This window comes from Arachis ipaensis, chromosome B04, assembly GCF_000816755.2.
Source record: "Arachis ipaensis cultivar K30076 chromosome B04, Araip1.1, whole genome shotgun sequence".
In the NCBI taxonomy this organism is placed as follows: Eukaryota; Viridiplantae; Streptophyta; class Magnoliopsida; order Fabales; family Fabaceae; genus Arachis; species Arachis ipaensis.
In genome coordinates, this window is record NC_029788.2 from 113,330,842 (window position 1) to 113,347,027 (window position 16,186).

General features: G+C 45.2%; 1 protein-coding gene across 1 annotated transcript; it reads left to right on the plus strand.

Moving 5' to 3' along the window:
• LOC107636988 (putative sucrose transport protein SUC6) lies at positions 6,833-8,062 on the plus strand. Its single transcript, XM_016340449.1, has 3 exons — positions 6,833-7,012; positions 7,459-7,606; positions 7,686-8,062. Exons 1-3 carry the CDS (start codon positions 6,833-6,835, stop codon positions 8,060-8,062), a joined length of 705 nt encoding a protein of 234 aa, XP_016195935.1.

The following is a 16,186-nucleotide window of genomic DNA, read 5'->3' on the forward strand; positions in this document are numbered from 1 at the left end:
GCCTTTTGAGATTCACTCTCCTATACGGAACCTTGGCCACGCACCATAGTCCTCTTTATGATTGGGTTCTGGATGTTGGACACGTCAATTAACATGATCTAAGTCCCCTGCCAATATTTCCTTGGTGACCTTACGGCTAGCGACTAACGAAAAATCCGACTGCCAAACAGGCTCTTCACATTTCTCATGGCAGTGAGAAGCGTGTTGGGTTACTTGGCCACGTACCTTCAGAGATTTTTGACAATGTTACCATTCACGATTACAAAAGCATGTGACCCTATCTGCGCAAACGTGAAAGGCGGTTTATTTTTGTCGATGCTCCTTCTAGTGTACTTGATGGGTGTGGCTCTTTTTTGCGTCAAGGAAAAGCAGGTATTACTTGAGGACTCAAGTGAGTGGAGAAAGGAAGATGATAGATTGACGGTGGTCACATATTTTTGCGAAATGTAAGGGATGATGAAAGGGTTAAAGAAGCCGATGTTGTCGCTCATGACAATTACATCAATAAATTGGTTGGCGTGGTCAATGATCTTCATATACATCTCTGATTGGATGGGGAGGAAGGTGTACGGTGAGAAGCTTGGGATTAAGGTTGACACAGTGTATGACACAGGCTACCGGTATAGAAATTGTGGTCTTATGCTAACTTGGTTGGTTATGGGTGCTATGTCCTTGGCTGTGGTACCCATTGCACGTGCGTTTGGTGGCACCAAAAATGTTTGGGAAGCTGGAAATTTTATCCTTGTTGGTGGCTTGGCTATGACAGTTTACATCAGCAAGCTAGCTAAAGACGAGCGGCTCGAGCGCCATGTTGAACTCCTCTTCTAAGATCGTTATCCCCCAACACCATCTGTGCTGAGGTTTTGAGCTTCTTCGACATTCTTGGCATTCCCCTTGCAGTAATTGATAATATATTTTTATGGTATCAAATACAAATTGCATGCCATATTAGGATATATTATTGTCTTAAATGATTATTCTTTTTGGCCTCAATAAAATTGGCCATGTGAATTTCTGATTTTTAGGAGCTCGTCTTTAGCTAGCTTTCTTATGTAAACCGTCATAGCCAAGCCACCAGCAAGGAAAAACTTTCCAGCTGCCCAAATGTTTTTGGCACCACCAAGCGCACGTGCAATGGGTCCCACAATTAAGGACGTAGCACCCAAAACCAACCAAGATAGAATAAGACCACAATTTTCATATTGGTAGCCTGTGTCACGCACTGTATGCACTTTAATCCTATGCTTTCCACCATACTCCTCCTTCCCCATCCAATAAGAGATGTACATGAAGAACATTGACCATGCTAACCAGTTCCTTGTTGTTACCGCAATCAGCGATAACATTAGCTTCTACAGCCCCTTCATCGTCCCTAACATTTCCCAGAAACATGTAACAACTGCCCATCTATCGTCTTCCTCTTTCCGCTCGCGTGACTCCTCAGGTAAAACCTGCTTATGCTTGACACAAGACAGAGCCACACTCGTTTAGGACACTAGAAGGAGCATCGAGAAGAATAAACAGCTTTTTAAGTTTGCGCAGATAGGGTCACGTGCTTTTGTAATTGTGAATGTGAACATTGTCGGGAATCTCTGAGGGAACATGGCCAAGTAGCCCAGCACGCTTCCCACTGCGATGAAGAATGCAAATAGCGTATTTGCCAGTTTGATTTTTCGTTGGTTGCTGGCCTTGAGGTCACCAAGGAAGGCTCAACAGGGGACTTGGATCAAGTTGATCGACGTGTCTAACATCCAGAACCTGATCACTAAAATGGCTATAGTGCGTGGCGGAGGTTCTATGTCAGAGAGGGTGTCTCAAAAGGCGTAGCGGATGTCTGGGGTGGTGCCAATCATCAAAAGAGCCATGGTGAGGGCAACGACCCCAGCAAGGATAAGAGGACGGTGGCACTCAAGTTTACAGGTGCATCGGCTACTATAATAACCGAGGATGAGGTCGAGAACCAAGCAAGAAACGGGGCTTCCGAGCCAGCGAAAGAGATCAATCTGATAAGTACTCCAAAAATCTGGCAGGCGGGTATTGGCATTGATAGCTGTATAACCAAGGCAAAGTGGATTCCGACGGCGATGGAGGCTACCATGAACAACTTCCAGACTAGGCATGGCTGCGCCGGTGGTGACCTCAATTCCGGCTGCACCGGTGCAGACCCCGATTCTAGCTACGCCAGTCTCATGACTATGTAGTGTTAGGTTCGAGGGAGTGTTTGATGGAGAACGCGTTTGAGGGATTCGAAGAGTACATTCGAGGGATGAAAAGTCTGTTTGACAGAGAGAGACAGAGGTGTTCGAGGGATAGAGTGTGTTTGACAGAGAGAGACAAAGGTGTCAAACACATCTCCATCCCACGAACACCTCTGTCACTTTTCTTCAAACACACTCTCACCTCTGTCTCTCTCTATGAAACACCCTATCCATCCTTCGAACACCTCTGTCACTTTCCCTCAAACACACTCTCACCTCACTCTCCGACAAACACACTCTCTATCCCTTGAAGACCTTCCTGTCTCTCTCTGTCAAACCCATTTTCCATCCCTTGAATGCGCTCTCTGCATCTCTCGAATGGGCTCTCCGTTAAACACTCTCTCCATCCCTTAAATGTAACACTACGAAGTCATGAGACCGGCGCAGCTGGAGTCGGGGTCAGCACCGATGCAGCCGTAATATGGATCACCACTGGGGCAGCCAAGCCTAGTTTGAAAGCTGATCATGGTGGCCTCCATCGCCGGCGGAATACACTTTCCCTCAGCTATATAGTTAACAATCTTTATACCCGTCTGCTAGATTTTCGAAGTACCTGTCAGATGGATCTCATTTGTCTGGCTTGACGGTCCCGTTTCCAACTTGGTTTTCGAGCCCATCCTTGGTTACTACAGCAGCCGATGCACCTGTAAACTCGGGCGATACCGTCCTTCTATCTATGCCGGTGCCATTGCCTTATCAGAGCTCTTTTGATGATTGGCTTCTTCGAAGACATTGGATATGTCTTTTGAGACTCACTCTCCGGTACAGAACCTCGGCCACGCACCATAGTTCTCTTTATGATTGGGTTATGAATGTTGGACACGTCGATTAACATGATCCAAGTCCCCTGTCGATATTTCCTTGGAGACCTTGCGGCCAGCGACCAACGAAAAATCCGACTGCTAAACACGCTCTTCGCATTTTTCATGGCAGTAAGAAGCGTGTTGGGTTACTTGGCTACGTACCTTTAGAGATTTCCGACAATGTTACTGTTCTTGCCCTGGGTCGAGATGTACGACCTGGGCTGATTGAAGACAAGTCGACCGACCTCTTCAAGTCAGGATTACCTGACCTCTTCTCAAAGAGCTTGGCCAAATCGCCAGAAGAGTCCAAAGAGGGCCCGAAGGAACCCAGCCTAAATCTAAAGGCAATTAAATCCTAGAAAGATAAAGGCGGTTCCCCTTAAAGATAAGATGACCCCACTCAAAGATAAGATAAGATAGTTAGAAAAGGTCACTCTACACCATTATAAATACACTGGAGCACCCAGGTATAACCCATACTCTGATTAAACTAAAAACCTGCCTAAAGAACGCGCTAACTTAAGCGTCAGAGTCTCTTGCAGGTACCACTATCCACCGGTGATGTAGGATCAGTATCATCACCAAATCCAATGAGTTGGACACGTCAGCTCCGACTACCAACTCAGATCTCGTTCGGATTGATCTACAGCTTCAGGTAATCCCGGGAACAGTTACCATTCACGATTACAAAAGCATGCGACCCTATCTGCGCAAACGTGAAAGGCGGTTTATTCTTGTCGATGCTCCTTCTAGTGTCCTTGACGGGTGTGGCTCTTTTCTGCATCAAGGACAAGCAGGTATTACTTGAGGACTCAAGTGAGCGGAGAGAGGAAGATGATAGATTGATGGTGGTTACATATTTTTGCAAAATGTAAGGGATGATGAAAGGGTTAAAGAAGCCGATGTTGTCGCTCATGACAATTACATCAATAAATTGGTTGGCGTGGTCAATGATCTTCATGTACATCTCTGATTGGATGGGGAGGAAGGTGTACGGTGAGAAGCCTGGGATTAAGGTTGACACAGTGTATGACACAGGCTACCGGTATAGAAATTGTGGTCTTATGCTAACTTGGTTGGTTATTGGTGCTATGTCCTTAGCTGTGGTACACATTGCACGTGCATTTGGTGGCGCCAAAAATCTTTGGGGAGCTGGAAATTTTATCCTTGTTGGTGGCTTGGCTATAACAGTTTATATCAGCAATCTAGCTAAAGACGAGCGGCTCGAGCGCCATCTTGACCTCCGCTTCTAAGATCGTTATCCCCCAACACCATCTGTGCTGAGGTTTTGAGCTTCTTCGACATTCTTGGCATTCCCCTTGCAGTAATTGATTATATATTTTTATGGTATCAAATACAAATTGCATGCCATATTAGGATATATTATTGTCTTAAATGATTATTCTTTTTGGCCTCAATAAAATTGGCCATGTGAATTTCTTATTTTTAGGATTTAGCCAAATTAATCGGTTACCATGGCTAAAACCTACAAATAAGAAATTCACACGGTCAATTTTATTGAGGATAAAATGAATAATCATTTAAGAAAAGAATATATCAAAATATGGCATAGAATTTGTATTTGATACGATAAAAATATATTATTAAATACCACAAGGAGAATGCCGAAGAAGCTCAAGACCCCAATCCGGAGGGCGTTGGAGGGGTAACGATAATAGAAGCAGAGGTCAACATGGCGCTCGAGCCGCTCATCTTTAGCTAGCTTGCTGATGTAAACCGTCATAGCTAAGCCACCAGCAAGGATAAAATTTCTAGTTGCCCAAATATTTTTGGCGCCACCAAGCGCACATGCAATGGATCCCACAGTTAAGGACGTAGCACCCATAACCAACCAAGTTAGCATAAGACCACAATTTTCATATTTGTAGCCTGTGTCACGCACTGTATGCACTTTAATCCTAGGCTTCCCACCGTACTCCTCATTCCCCAACTAATCATTGATGTACATGAAGAACATTGACCATGCCAACCAGTTCATTGTTGTTACCGCAATCAGCGATAACATCGGCTTCTACAGCCCCTACATCATCCCTAACATTTCCCAGAAACATGTAATAACCGCGCATCTATTGTCTTCCTCTTTCCGCTCGTGTGACTCCTCAGGTAAAACCTGCTTATCCTTGACACAGGACAGAGCCACACTCGTTTAGGACACTAAAAGGAGCATCGAGAAGAATAAACAGCTTTTCACGTTTGCACAGATAGGGTCACATGCTTTTGTAATTGTGAACGTGAACATTATCGGGAATCTCTGAGGGAACATGGCCAAGTAACCCAGCACGCTTCCCTCTGCGATGAAGAATGCGAATAGCGTATTTGCCAGTCTGATTTTTTGTTGGCTCCTGGCCTTGCGGTCACCAAGGAAGGCTCGGCAGGGGACCTGGATCAAGTTGTTCGACGTGTGCAACATCCAGAACCTGATCACTAAGATGGCTATGGTGCGTGGTGGAGGTTCTATGTCGGAGAGGGTGTCTCAAAAGGCGTAGCGGATGTCTGGGGTGGTTCCAATCATAAAAATAGCCATGGTGAGGGCAACGGCACTAGCAAGGATAAGAAGACGGTGGTGCTCGAGTTTACATGTGCATCGGCTACTATAGTAATCAAGGATGAGGTCGAGAACCAAGCAGGAAACGGGGCTTCCTAGCCAGCGAAAGAGATCCATCTGACAAGTACTCCGAAAATCTGGCAGGCGGGTATTTGCATTGATAGCTGTACAACCAAGGCCAAGTGGATTCCGACTGCGATAGAGGCTACCATGAACAACTTCCAGACTAGGCATGGCTGCGCCGGTGGTGACCCCGATTCTGGCTGCGCCGGTGCAGACCCCGATTCCAGCTACGCCAGTCTCATGACTATGTAGTGTTAGGTTCGAGGGAGTGTTTGACAGAGAGCGCGTTGGAAGGATGCGAAGAGTGCATTCAAGGGATGAAAAGTCAATTTGACAGAGAGAGACAGGGGTGTTCGAGGAATAGAGTGTGTTTGATAGAGAGAGACAAAGGTGTCAAACACATCTCCATCCCATGAACACCTCTGTCACTTTCCGTCAAACACACTCTCACCTCTGTCTCTCTCTATGAAACACCCTATCCATCCCATGAACACCTCTGTCACTTTCCCTCAAACACACTCTCACCTCACTCTCCGACAAACACACTCTCTATCCCTTGAAGACCTTTCTGTCTCTCTCTGTCAAACCCATTTTCCATCCCTTGAATGCGCTTCCCGCATCCCTCGAACGAGCTCTCTGTCAAACACTCTCTCCATCCCTCAAATGTAACACTACGAAGTCATGAGACCGTCGCAGCTGGAGTCAGGGTCAGCACCGACGCAACCGTAATAGGGATCACCACTGGGGCAGCCAAGCCTAGTTTGAAAGCTGATCATGGTGGCCTCCATCGCCACCAGAATACACTTTCCCTCAGCTATATAGCTAACAATCCTTATACCCATCTGCTAGATTTTCGGAGTACCTGTCAGATGGATCTCATTTGTCTGGCTCGGCGATCCCGTTTCCAACTTGGTTTTCGAGCCCATCCTTGGTTACTACAGCAGCCGATGCACCTGTAAACTTGGGCGATACCGTCCTTCTATCCATGCCGGTGCCATTGCCTTATCAGAGCTCTTTTGATGATTGGCTTCTTCGAAGACATTGGATATGCCTTTTGAGACTCACTCTCTTGTACGGAACCTCGGCCACGCACCATAGCCCACTTTATGATTGGGTTATGAATGTTGGACATATTGATTAACATGATCCAAGTCCCCTGCCGATATTTCCTTGGAGACCTTGCCGCCAGCGACCAACGGAAAAATCTGACTGCCAAACACGCTCTTCGCATTTTTCATGGCAGTGAGAAGCGTGTTGGGTTACTTGGCTACGTACCTTCAGAGATTTTCGACAATGTTACTGTTCCTGCCCTGGGTCGAGCTGTATGACCCGGGCTGATTGAAGACAAGTTGACCGACCTCTTCAGGTCAGAATTACCCGGCCTCTTCTCAAAGAGCTCGGCCAAATCGGCAGAAGAGCCCAAAGAGGGACCAAATGAAGGAACCCAGCCCAAATCTAAAGGTAATTAAAGTTTCAAAAGATAAAGGCGGTTTCCCTAAAAGATAAGATGACACCACTCAAAGATAAGATAGATTATCTCCAGAAAAGGTCACTCTACACCATTATAAATACACTGGAGCACCCAGGTATAACCCATACTCTGATTATACTAAAAACCTGCCTAAAGCACGCGCTAACTAAAGCATCAGAGTCTCTTGCAGGTACCACTACCCACCGGTGATGTAGGATCAGTATCATCACCAAATCCAATGAGTCGAACACGTCAGCTCCGACTACCAACTCAGATCTCGTCCGGATTGATCTACAGCTTCAGGTAACCCCGGGAACAGTTACCATTCACGATTACAAAAGCATGCGACCCTATCTGCTCAAACGTGAAAGGCGGTTTATTCTTGTCGATGCTCCTTCTAGTGTCCTTGACGGGTGTGGCTCTTTTCTGCATCAAGGACAAGCAGGTATTACATGAGGACTCAAGTGAGCGGAGAGAGGAAGATGATAGATTGATGGGGATTACATATTTTTGCAAAATGTAAGGGATGATAAAAGGGTTAAAGAAGCCGATGTTGTCGCTCATGACAATTACATCAATAAATTGGTTGGCGTGGTCAATGATCTTCATGTACATCTCTGATTGGATGGGGAGGAAGGTGTACGGTGAGAAGCCTGGGATTAAGGTTGACACAGTGTATGACACAGGCTACCGGTATAGAAATTGTGGTCTTATGCTAACTTGGTTGGTTATGGGTGCTATGTCCTTGGCTGTGGTACACATTGCACGTGCATTTGGTGGCGCCAAAAATCTTTGGGGAGCTGGAAATTTTATCCTTGTTGGTGGCTTGGCTATGACAGTTTATATCAGCAATCTAGCTAAAGACGAGCGGCTCGAGCGCCATCTTGACCTCCGCTTCTAAGATCGTTATCCCCCAACACCATCTGTGCTGAGGTTTTGAGCTTCTTCGACATTCTTGGCATTCCCCTTGCAGTAATTGATAATATATTTTTATGGTATCAGATACAAATTACATGCCATATTAGGATATATTATTGTCTTAAATGATTATTATTTTTGGCCTCAATAAAATTGGCCATGTGAATTTCTGATTTTTAGGATTTAGCCAAATTAATCGGTTACCATGGCTAAAACCTACAAATAAGAAATTCACACGGTCAATTTTATTGAGGACAAAATGAATAATCATTTAAGAAAAGAATATATCGAAATATGGCATACAATTTATATTTGATACGATAAAATATATTATTAAATACCATAATTATTAAATACCACAAGGAGAATGCCGAAGAAGCTCAAGACCCCAATCCGGAGGGCGTTGGAGGGGTAACGATAATAGAAGCAGAGGTCAACATGGTACTCAAGCCGCTCATCTTTAGTGAGCATGCTTATGTAAACTGTCATAGCCAAGCCACCAGCAAGGATAAAACTTTCAGTTGCCCAAATATTTTTGGCGCCACCAAGCGCACGTGCAATGGGTCCCACAGTTAAGGACGTAGCACCCATAACCAACCAAGTTAGCATTAAACCACAATTTTCATATTGGTAGCCTGTGTCACGCACTGTATGCACTTTAATCCTAGGCTTCCCACCGTACTCCTCCTTCCCCATCCAATCAGAGATGTACATGAAGAACATTGACCATGCCAACTAGTTCATTGTTGTTACCGCAATCAGCGATAACATCGGCTTCTACAGCCCCTTCATCATCCCTAACATTTCCCGGAAACATGTAACAACCGCCCATCTATCGTCTTCCTCTTTCCATTCGTGTGACTCCTCAGGTAAAACCTGCTTATCCTTGACACAGGATAGAGCCACACTCATTTAGGACACTAGAAGGAGCATCGAGAAGAATAAACAGCTTTTCACGTATGCACATATAGGGTCACATGCTTTTGTAATTGTGAACGTGAACATTATCGGGAATCTCTGAGGGAACATGGCCAAGTAACCCAGCACGCTTCCCACTGCGATGAAGAATGCGAATAGCATATTTGCCAGTCTGATTTTTTGTTGGTTGCTGGCCTTGAGGTCACCAAGGAATGCTCGGCAGGGGACCTGGATAAAGTTGTTCGACGTGTGCAACATCCAGAACCTGATCACTAAGATGGCTATGGTGCGTGGTGGAGGTTCTATGTCGAAGAGGGTGTCTCAAAAGGCGTAGCGGATGTCTGGGGTGGTTTCAATCATCAAAAGAGCCATGGTGAGGGCAACGGCACTAGCAAGGATAAGAAGACGGTGGCGCTCGAGTTTACAGGTGCATCGGCTACTATAGTAACCGAGGATGAGGTCGAGAACCAAGCAGGAAACGGGGCTTCCTAGCCAGCGAAAGAGATCAATCTGAGAAGTACTCCGAAAATCTGGCAGGCGGGTATTTGCATTGATAGCTCTTCAACAAAGGCAAAGTGGATTCCGACGGCGATAGAGGCTACCATGAACAACTTCCAGACTAGGCATGGCTGCGCCGGTGGTGACCCCGATTCCGGCTGCGCCGGTGCAGACCCCGATTCAAGCTACGCCAGTCTCATGACTATGTAGTGTTAAGTTCGAGGGAGTGTTTGACAGAGAGCGCGTTGGAAGGATGCGAAGTGTGCATTCGAGGGATGAAAAGTCAATTTGACAGAGAGAGACAGGGGTGTTCGAGGGATAGAGTGTGTTTGATAGAGAGAGACAAAGGTGTCAAACACATCTCCATCCCACGAACACCTCTGTCACTTTCCGTCAAACACACTCTCACCTCTGTCTCTCTCTATGAAACACCCTATCCATCCCATGAACACCTCTATCACTTTCCCTCAAACACACTCTCACTTCACTCTCCGACAAACACACTCTCTATCCCTTGAAGACCTTTCTGTCTCTCTCTGTCAAACCCATTTCCATCCCTTGAATGCGCTTTCCGCATCCCTCGAACGAGCTCTCCGTCAAACACTCTCTCCATCCCTTGAATGTAACACTACAAAGTCATGAGACCGGCACAGCTGGAGTCAGGGTCAGCACTGACGCAGCCGTAATAGGGATCACCACTGGGGTAGCCAAGCCTAGTTTGAAAGCTGATCATGGTGGCCTCCATCACCACCAGAATACACTTTCCCTCAGCTATATAGCTAACAATCCTTATACCCGTCTGCTAGATTTTCGGAGTACCTGTCAGATGGATCTCATTTGTCTGGCTCGGCAGTCCCGTTTCCAACTTGGTTTTCGAGCCCATCCTTGATTACTACAGTAGCCGATGCACCTGTAAACTTGGGCGATACCATCCTTCTATCCATGCCGGTGCCATTGCCTTATCAGAGCTCTTTTGATGATTGGCTTCTTTGAAGACATTGGATATGCCTTTTGAGACTCACTCTCCTGTACAGAACCTCGGCCACGCACCATAGCCCACTTTATAATTGGGTTATGAATGTTGGACACGTTGATTAACATGATCCAAGTCCCCTTCCGATATTTCCTTGGAGACCTTGCCGCCAGCGACCAACGAAAAATCCGACTGCCAAACACGCTCTTCGCATTTTTCATGGCAGTGAGAAGCGTGTTGGGTTACTTGGCTACGTACCTTCAGAGATTTCCGACAATGTTACTGTTCCTGCACTGGGTTGAGCTGTATGACCCGGGCTGATTGAAGACAAGTTGACCGACCTCTTCAGGTCAGGATTACCCGACCTCTTCTCAAAGAGCTCGGCCAAATCGGTAGAAGAGCCCAAAAAGGGACCAAATGAAGGAACCCAGCTCAAATCTAAAGGCAATTAAAGTCTCAAAAGATAAAGGCGGTTCCCCTAAAAGATAAGATGACCCCACTCAAAGATAAGATAAGATAACTATCTTATCTCCAGAAAAGGTCACTCTACACCATTATAAATACACTAGAGCACCCAGGTGTAACCCAGACTCTGATTATACTAAAAACCTGCCTAAAGCACGTGCTAACTTAAGCATCAGAGTCTCTTGCAGGTACCACTACCCACCGGTGATGTAGGATCAGTATCATCACCAAATCCAATGAGTCGGACACGTCAGCTCCGACTACCAACTCAGATCTCGTCCGGATTGATCTACAGCTTCAGGTAACCCCGGGAACAGTTACCATTGACGATTACAAAAGCATGCGACCCTATCTGCGCAAACGTGAAAGGCAGTTTATTCTTGTCGATGCTCCATCTAGTGTCCTTGACAGGTGTGGCTCTTTTCTGCATCAAGGACAAGCAGGTATTACTTGAGGACTCAAGTTAGCGGATAGAGGAAGATGATAGATTGATGGGGTTACATATTTTTGCAAAATGTAAGGGATGATGAAAGGGTTAAAGAAGCTGATGTTGTCGCTCATGACAATTACATCAATAAATTGGTTGGCGTGGTCAATGATCTTCATGTACATCTCTGATTGGATGGGGAGGAAGGTGTACGGTGAGAATCTTGGGATTAAGGTTGACACAATGTATGACACAGGCTACCGGTATAGAAATTGTGGTCTTATGCTAACTTGGTTGGTTATGGGTGCTATGTCCTTGGCTGTTGTTCTGAGGGTTACCTGAAACTGGAGGTCGATCTCAGATGAGATCTTCTGTACTGGTCGGAGATGGCGTGTCCGGCTGGTGGGTGGCGGCTGGAGTTGTTGTGTCCGACTTGTTGGACTTGCTGCACTGCTGATCCTTGGCCAGCGGAGGATGGGGGTACCTGCAAGAGACTCTGATGCTTAAGTTAGCATGGGTATTAAGCAGGTTTTTATTAGAATCAGAGTATGAGTTATACCTGGGTGCTCCAATGTATTTATAATAGTGAGATGTGACCTTCTTTGGATAAGATAAGTTAGTTATCTTATCTTATCTTATCTTTTGTTGAGGTCAGCTTATCTTCCGTAGAACCGCCCTTGTCTCTATCAGCTTGGGCTGCCTTTGGATTTGGGTCGTATTCCTTGATTTGGACCCTTCTTTGGGCTTTTCCTGTCGCTTTGGCCGACTTCTTCGTAAAGAAGTCGGTCCGCTTGACCTAAAGAGGTCGGTCGCTTTGCTACTGAACATCCCGGCTCGGTCATCTCGACCCAGGGTATGAACAGTGCCCCTGCTTGAGCTCGGTCTTCTTTTTGAGGTCGAGTTCTCGACTTCGGTCCTTCTCTAGTGAAGCCGTACTCAAGCATTTTGTTGATTCCTTTGTAGAAGCTTTTGAATGTAGAACGTTTTTCCTCTAAAAGCGCGCGCTTTTATATCGACGCTTTGGGAACGTGCGATGGTTTAATGTTTTCATTAATTTTAACATTAATTGCCTCGTTTCCTTTTGGCTCTTTATTTTGATTTTGAAAAATCCAGAAACGGTTTCTCTCTTTCGCCCTTTTCGTAACTTCTTTTCACCGCTCTCTTTGCTCTCTGTTTTTCGTTTGCACTTCTGCTTTCTTGTGTTGCGGCGTTTGTTTGGCGATTTTCTGGGCAGCTTTTATTTCTGCGCCTCCATTTTTCTTCCTCGAAGCTTCTTTCGTCTCCAGGTTAGTCTCATTTCGTGCTTTCTCCTTGTTTCTGTGATGAGGTTTTGATTTTGATTTTCCTTTAGAGAAAATTTGGATCTTTCTGTTTCTATCGTGCCTTATTGTTGTTGAAATGTGCGTTCTGGGAGTTTCTCCATCTTCTGCATGATCCTTTTTGTTTTTGCTTGATGCTTTTAAGGCTTTGCATGTTCCTTGTTGTTTCTGTTCTGATACCGCTATCCGCATCTGTTCCTTGCTTTATTTGAAGGTTACTTTTGTCTGGTTCTTGAAAAAGGTTGTATCTTTAATGGTCTCTGTTTGGCGTGCTTGATGTTTGGGGGTGGTTTTTGCTGGTTTAGACTGTAAGGCAATATTTTTTGAAGACTTTTGTGTTTTACTCTGATGAAAAATGCTTGCTGTTTGAAGCCTTCTTTTCTTGTTTTGAGAGATGCTGGGTGCGAGAAGTAGTTTTTTACTAGAAACCTTGCTTTATTATTACCTCCAAAGGATGCCCCAGGACTTTGGTTTGAGTCTTGGAGTTTTCCTTTTCTGTGTGTTCGCCTGTATCATATTGAGTTGTTTTCTCCCTTGTCCGAGATGTTTTTAGTAATCCCATCTTCTTTTCTTACTTGTAGGATTAGTTTGCCTCATGTCTTCTCGCAATAACATTGTAGAGATGTCTTCTAGAGTTCCCGAGGGGATGTCCGATTGGCTGGACTCCCTTGTCTTGTTGTGTGTTTCTGTTGTGGATGCTGAATTTTGCACAGAGCTGAGGAGGCGCCATAGGATTTGTGGTAACAGTGTCCGTGAGGGGGATTATGAGCTTGTTGCCCCTGATTCTGATGAGAGAGTTTATTTTCTGACTTCCATCGAGGGGGAGCGTCCCTTCTTCTATGCTTATGAATACTTCTTCAGCCAATTAAACGCTATTTTTCCTTTTACTGCTTTTGAAACTGACCTGTTGTGGTCATGTAACATTGCTCCATCCCAGCTTCATCCGAATTCCTGGGGTTTTATCAAAATATTTCAACTGCTTTGCCAAGAGTTAGGCATAACATCTTCTGAAACTCTTTTCCTTTATCTTTTCGTTTCGGCCAAGCCCGGAGGTTCCTCCAAAAAGAAAGCTTCCTGGGTTTCTTTCAGATCGGCCCAGGGGCATAAAGTTTTTGCCATGTATGATGATTCGTTTAAAGATTTTAAGAACTATTTCTTCCGAGTCCGTGCTGTTGAGGGGGTCTGCCCCTTTTTTCTTGATGAAAATGACGAGCCTGCTTTTCCTCTAGAGTGGCAAAAGAATGTGAGAGTGCCACGTTATACATGGGAGATGCTTAATGAGGTTGAGCGGACCTTTGTAGTTGTTCTTGAAGATTTGTGGGGGAAACCTCCCCATCTGGATACGAAGAGATTCTTGAGTGACCTATCTTTGGTTCGAACTGCTTTGGGTACTGTCTGACTTGTTTTTATACTTGCTTCTGAGCTTTTCTTCTCCTATGTTATAACTTGTGTTTTGTGGTTGATTCTGTATTTTCAGAGATGTCGAAAAATAATGATTCCATGAAGGCCTACAAGAAGGCGAAAAAGAAAACTGCTGCTTGAAACATCTCGGCCAAGGCGGCTGGGGAGGGATCTTCGCAAGTTTCAATGAAGCCGCTCGTGCCGAGTTCTCCCGGTCCGAGGAAGGTGATCCCCACTCCTCGGGTTCATCCAGTGGAGCCTCCCCAGTCTTCTGCTGCAGCTTTTGGTGCTCCTCCTAGTAAAAAGCAAAAAACGATTGAGCCTTTTGACCTTGATGCTCCTAACTTTGATGCAGTCGAATTTGTAGATCAACAAATCGGCCCTTATGGTGTCCTCCCTATGGATGGCGTGTCGCTTCTTCATCATTTTGATTATATAACTCGGAGTAGTGTCAAGATGGCACACATGGGAGCGGCCCTATATAACTGCTCAAAGTATTCCTCTCCATGCCACTAAAGCTTTTATGGAGGAGGCCAAACAGGAGTTTGATCGGATGAAAGGCTTGAAGGAGGAGCTTGAAGTGAAGGTGGCCAAGTTGGAAAAAGATTTGGAGAATAAGAAGGCGAGTTCCATCTCTCTGGCGGCTTCTGTGAGGCTGGCCGAGGACACGGCTATGAGGCATAAGGATAGTTACGTGACATCTTACGAGAGGTGTTACGCCTGAGGGAGGAGTTGGAGAGTGCCCGAGCTGATTACTCCGAGCTCCAAGGTCATCTCGTTGGTAGTGTAACTGCTGCCTATGAGAACCTGATGCCAGGGCATTTTGGCCAGTTTCACTGACCTTTTCTTTACTGTTTTTAGGATAGTTTCATGCATTTCTTTAGGAAATAAGCTAGTTTTGGGTAAATATTCACTTATGCCTTGACTCAAGCATACATTGTGCATTTTACATGATTTCATGAGGATTTTGCATAAGTTTAGTGACAAATATTATGTTGCATTACTCATGACTTGGACTAGAGCTTTGATGCACTTTGTTGCTTGATTTCAGGACCAAAAAGAAGCAAGAAAAGGAAAGGTAACTTGCAAAGATTAATGAGAAAAGTGATTGCCAATAACACTCTAAAAAAGCCATCAATGCCCACGTTAGAGAGTCACGTTAACCAAGTTAACATGAACTCTAACGTGGAGAAAAGAAGTTGAGCCAACGTTAGTGACACTCAACATTGTCACTAACGTTGGAACTTACTCATAAGTGGCCACGTTAGAAGCCACGTTAACCTAGTTAACGTGGCCTCTAACGTTAAGGGGGAGGGAGAGAAGCCAACGTTAGTGACACTCAACATTGTCACTAATGTTGGCCTATGGTGCTAAGTACCACGTTAACTCCCACGTTAACTTGGTTAACGTGGGAACTAACGTGGAGAATGGAGAGTTGTCGACAACGTTAGTGACACTCAACATTGTCACTAACGTTGAAGCAACCACACAACCCCCAAGAGTCACGTTAACTTCCACATTAACTTGGTTAACGTGGAAGCTAACGATGAGAAATGAAGGATGAGCCAACGTTAGTGACACTCAACATTGTCACTAACGTTAGGATGGCTAAAAGATGGCCACGTTAGAAGCCACGTTAACCTAGTTAATGTGGACTCTAACGTGAGACCTAGGGGCACATTGGAACGTTAGTGACAATGTTGAATGTCACTAACGTTCTCGAAGGATGGCAAAGGCCACGTTAGAAGCCACGTTAACCTAGTTAACATGAGCTTTAACGTGAAGCAAGAAGGGGCACACTGGAATGTTAGTGACAATGTTGAGTGTCACTAACGTTCTCGAAGGTTTACAAGGCAACATTAAAAGCCACGTTAACCTAGTTAACGTGGGTTTTAACGTAAGGCAAAGGGGTGCATTGGAACGTTAGTGACAATGTTAAGTGTCACTAACGTTCCCGAACTTAGACTTTCATTAAATGATTAACACTCCTTACGCCCTGAGCTTAAGTCTCTGCCCACTCCGCACTTTCTCTCTGCAAGTAAAGCCAAGCCCAAATAAAGAAAGGAACTGCTTCAAACTCAAGATCCAAAGGCCCAAGACTTGAAG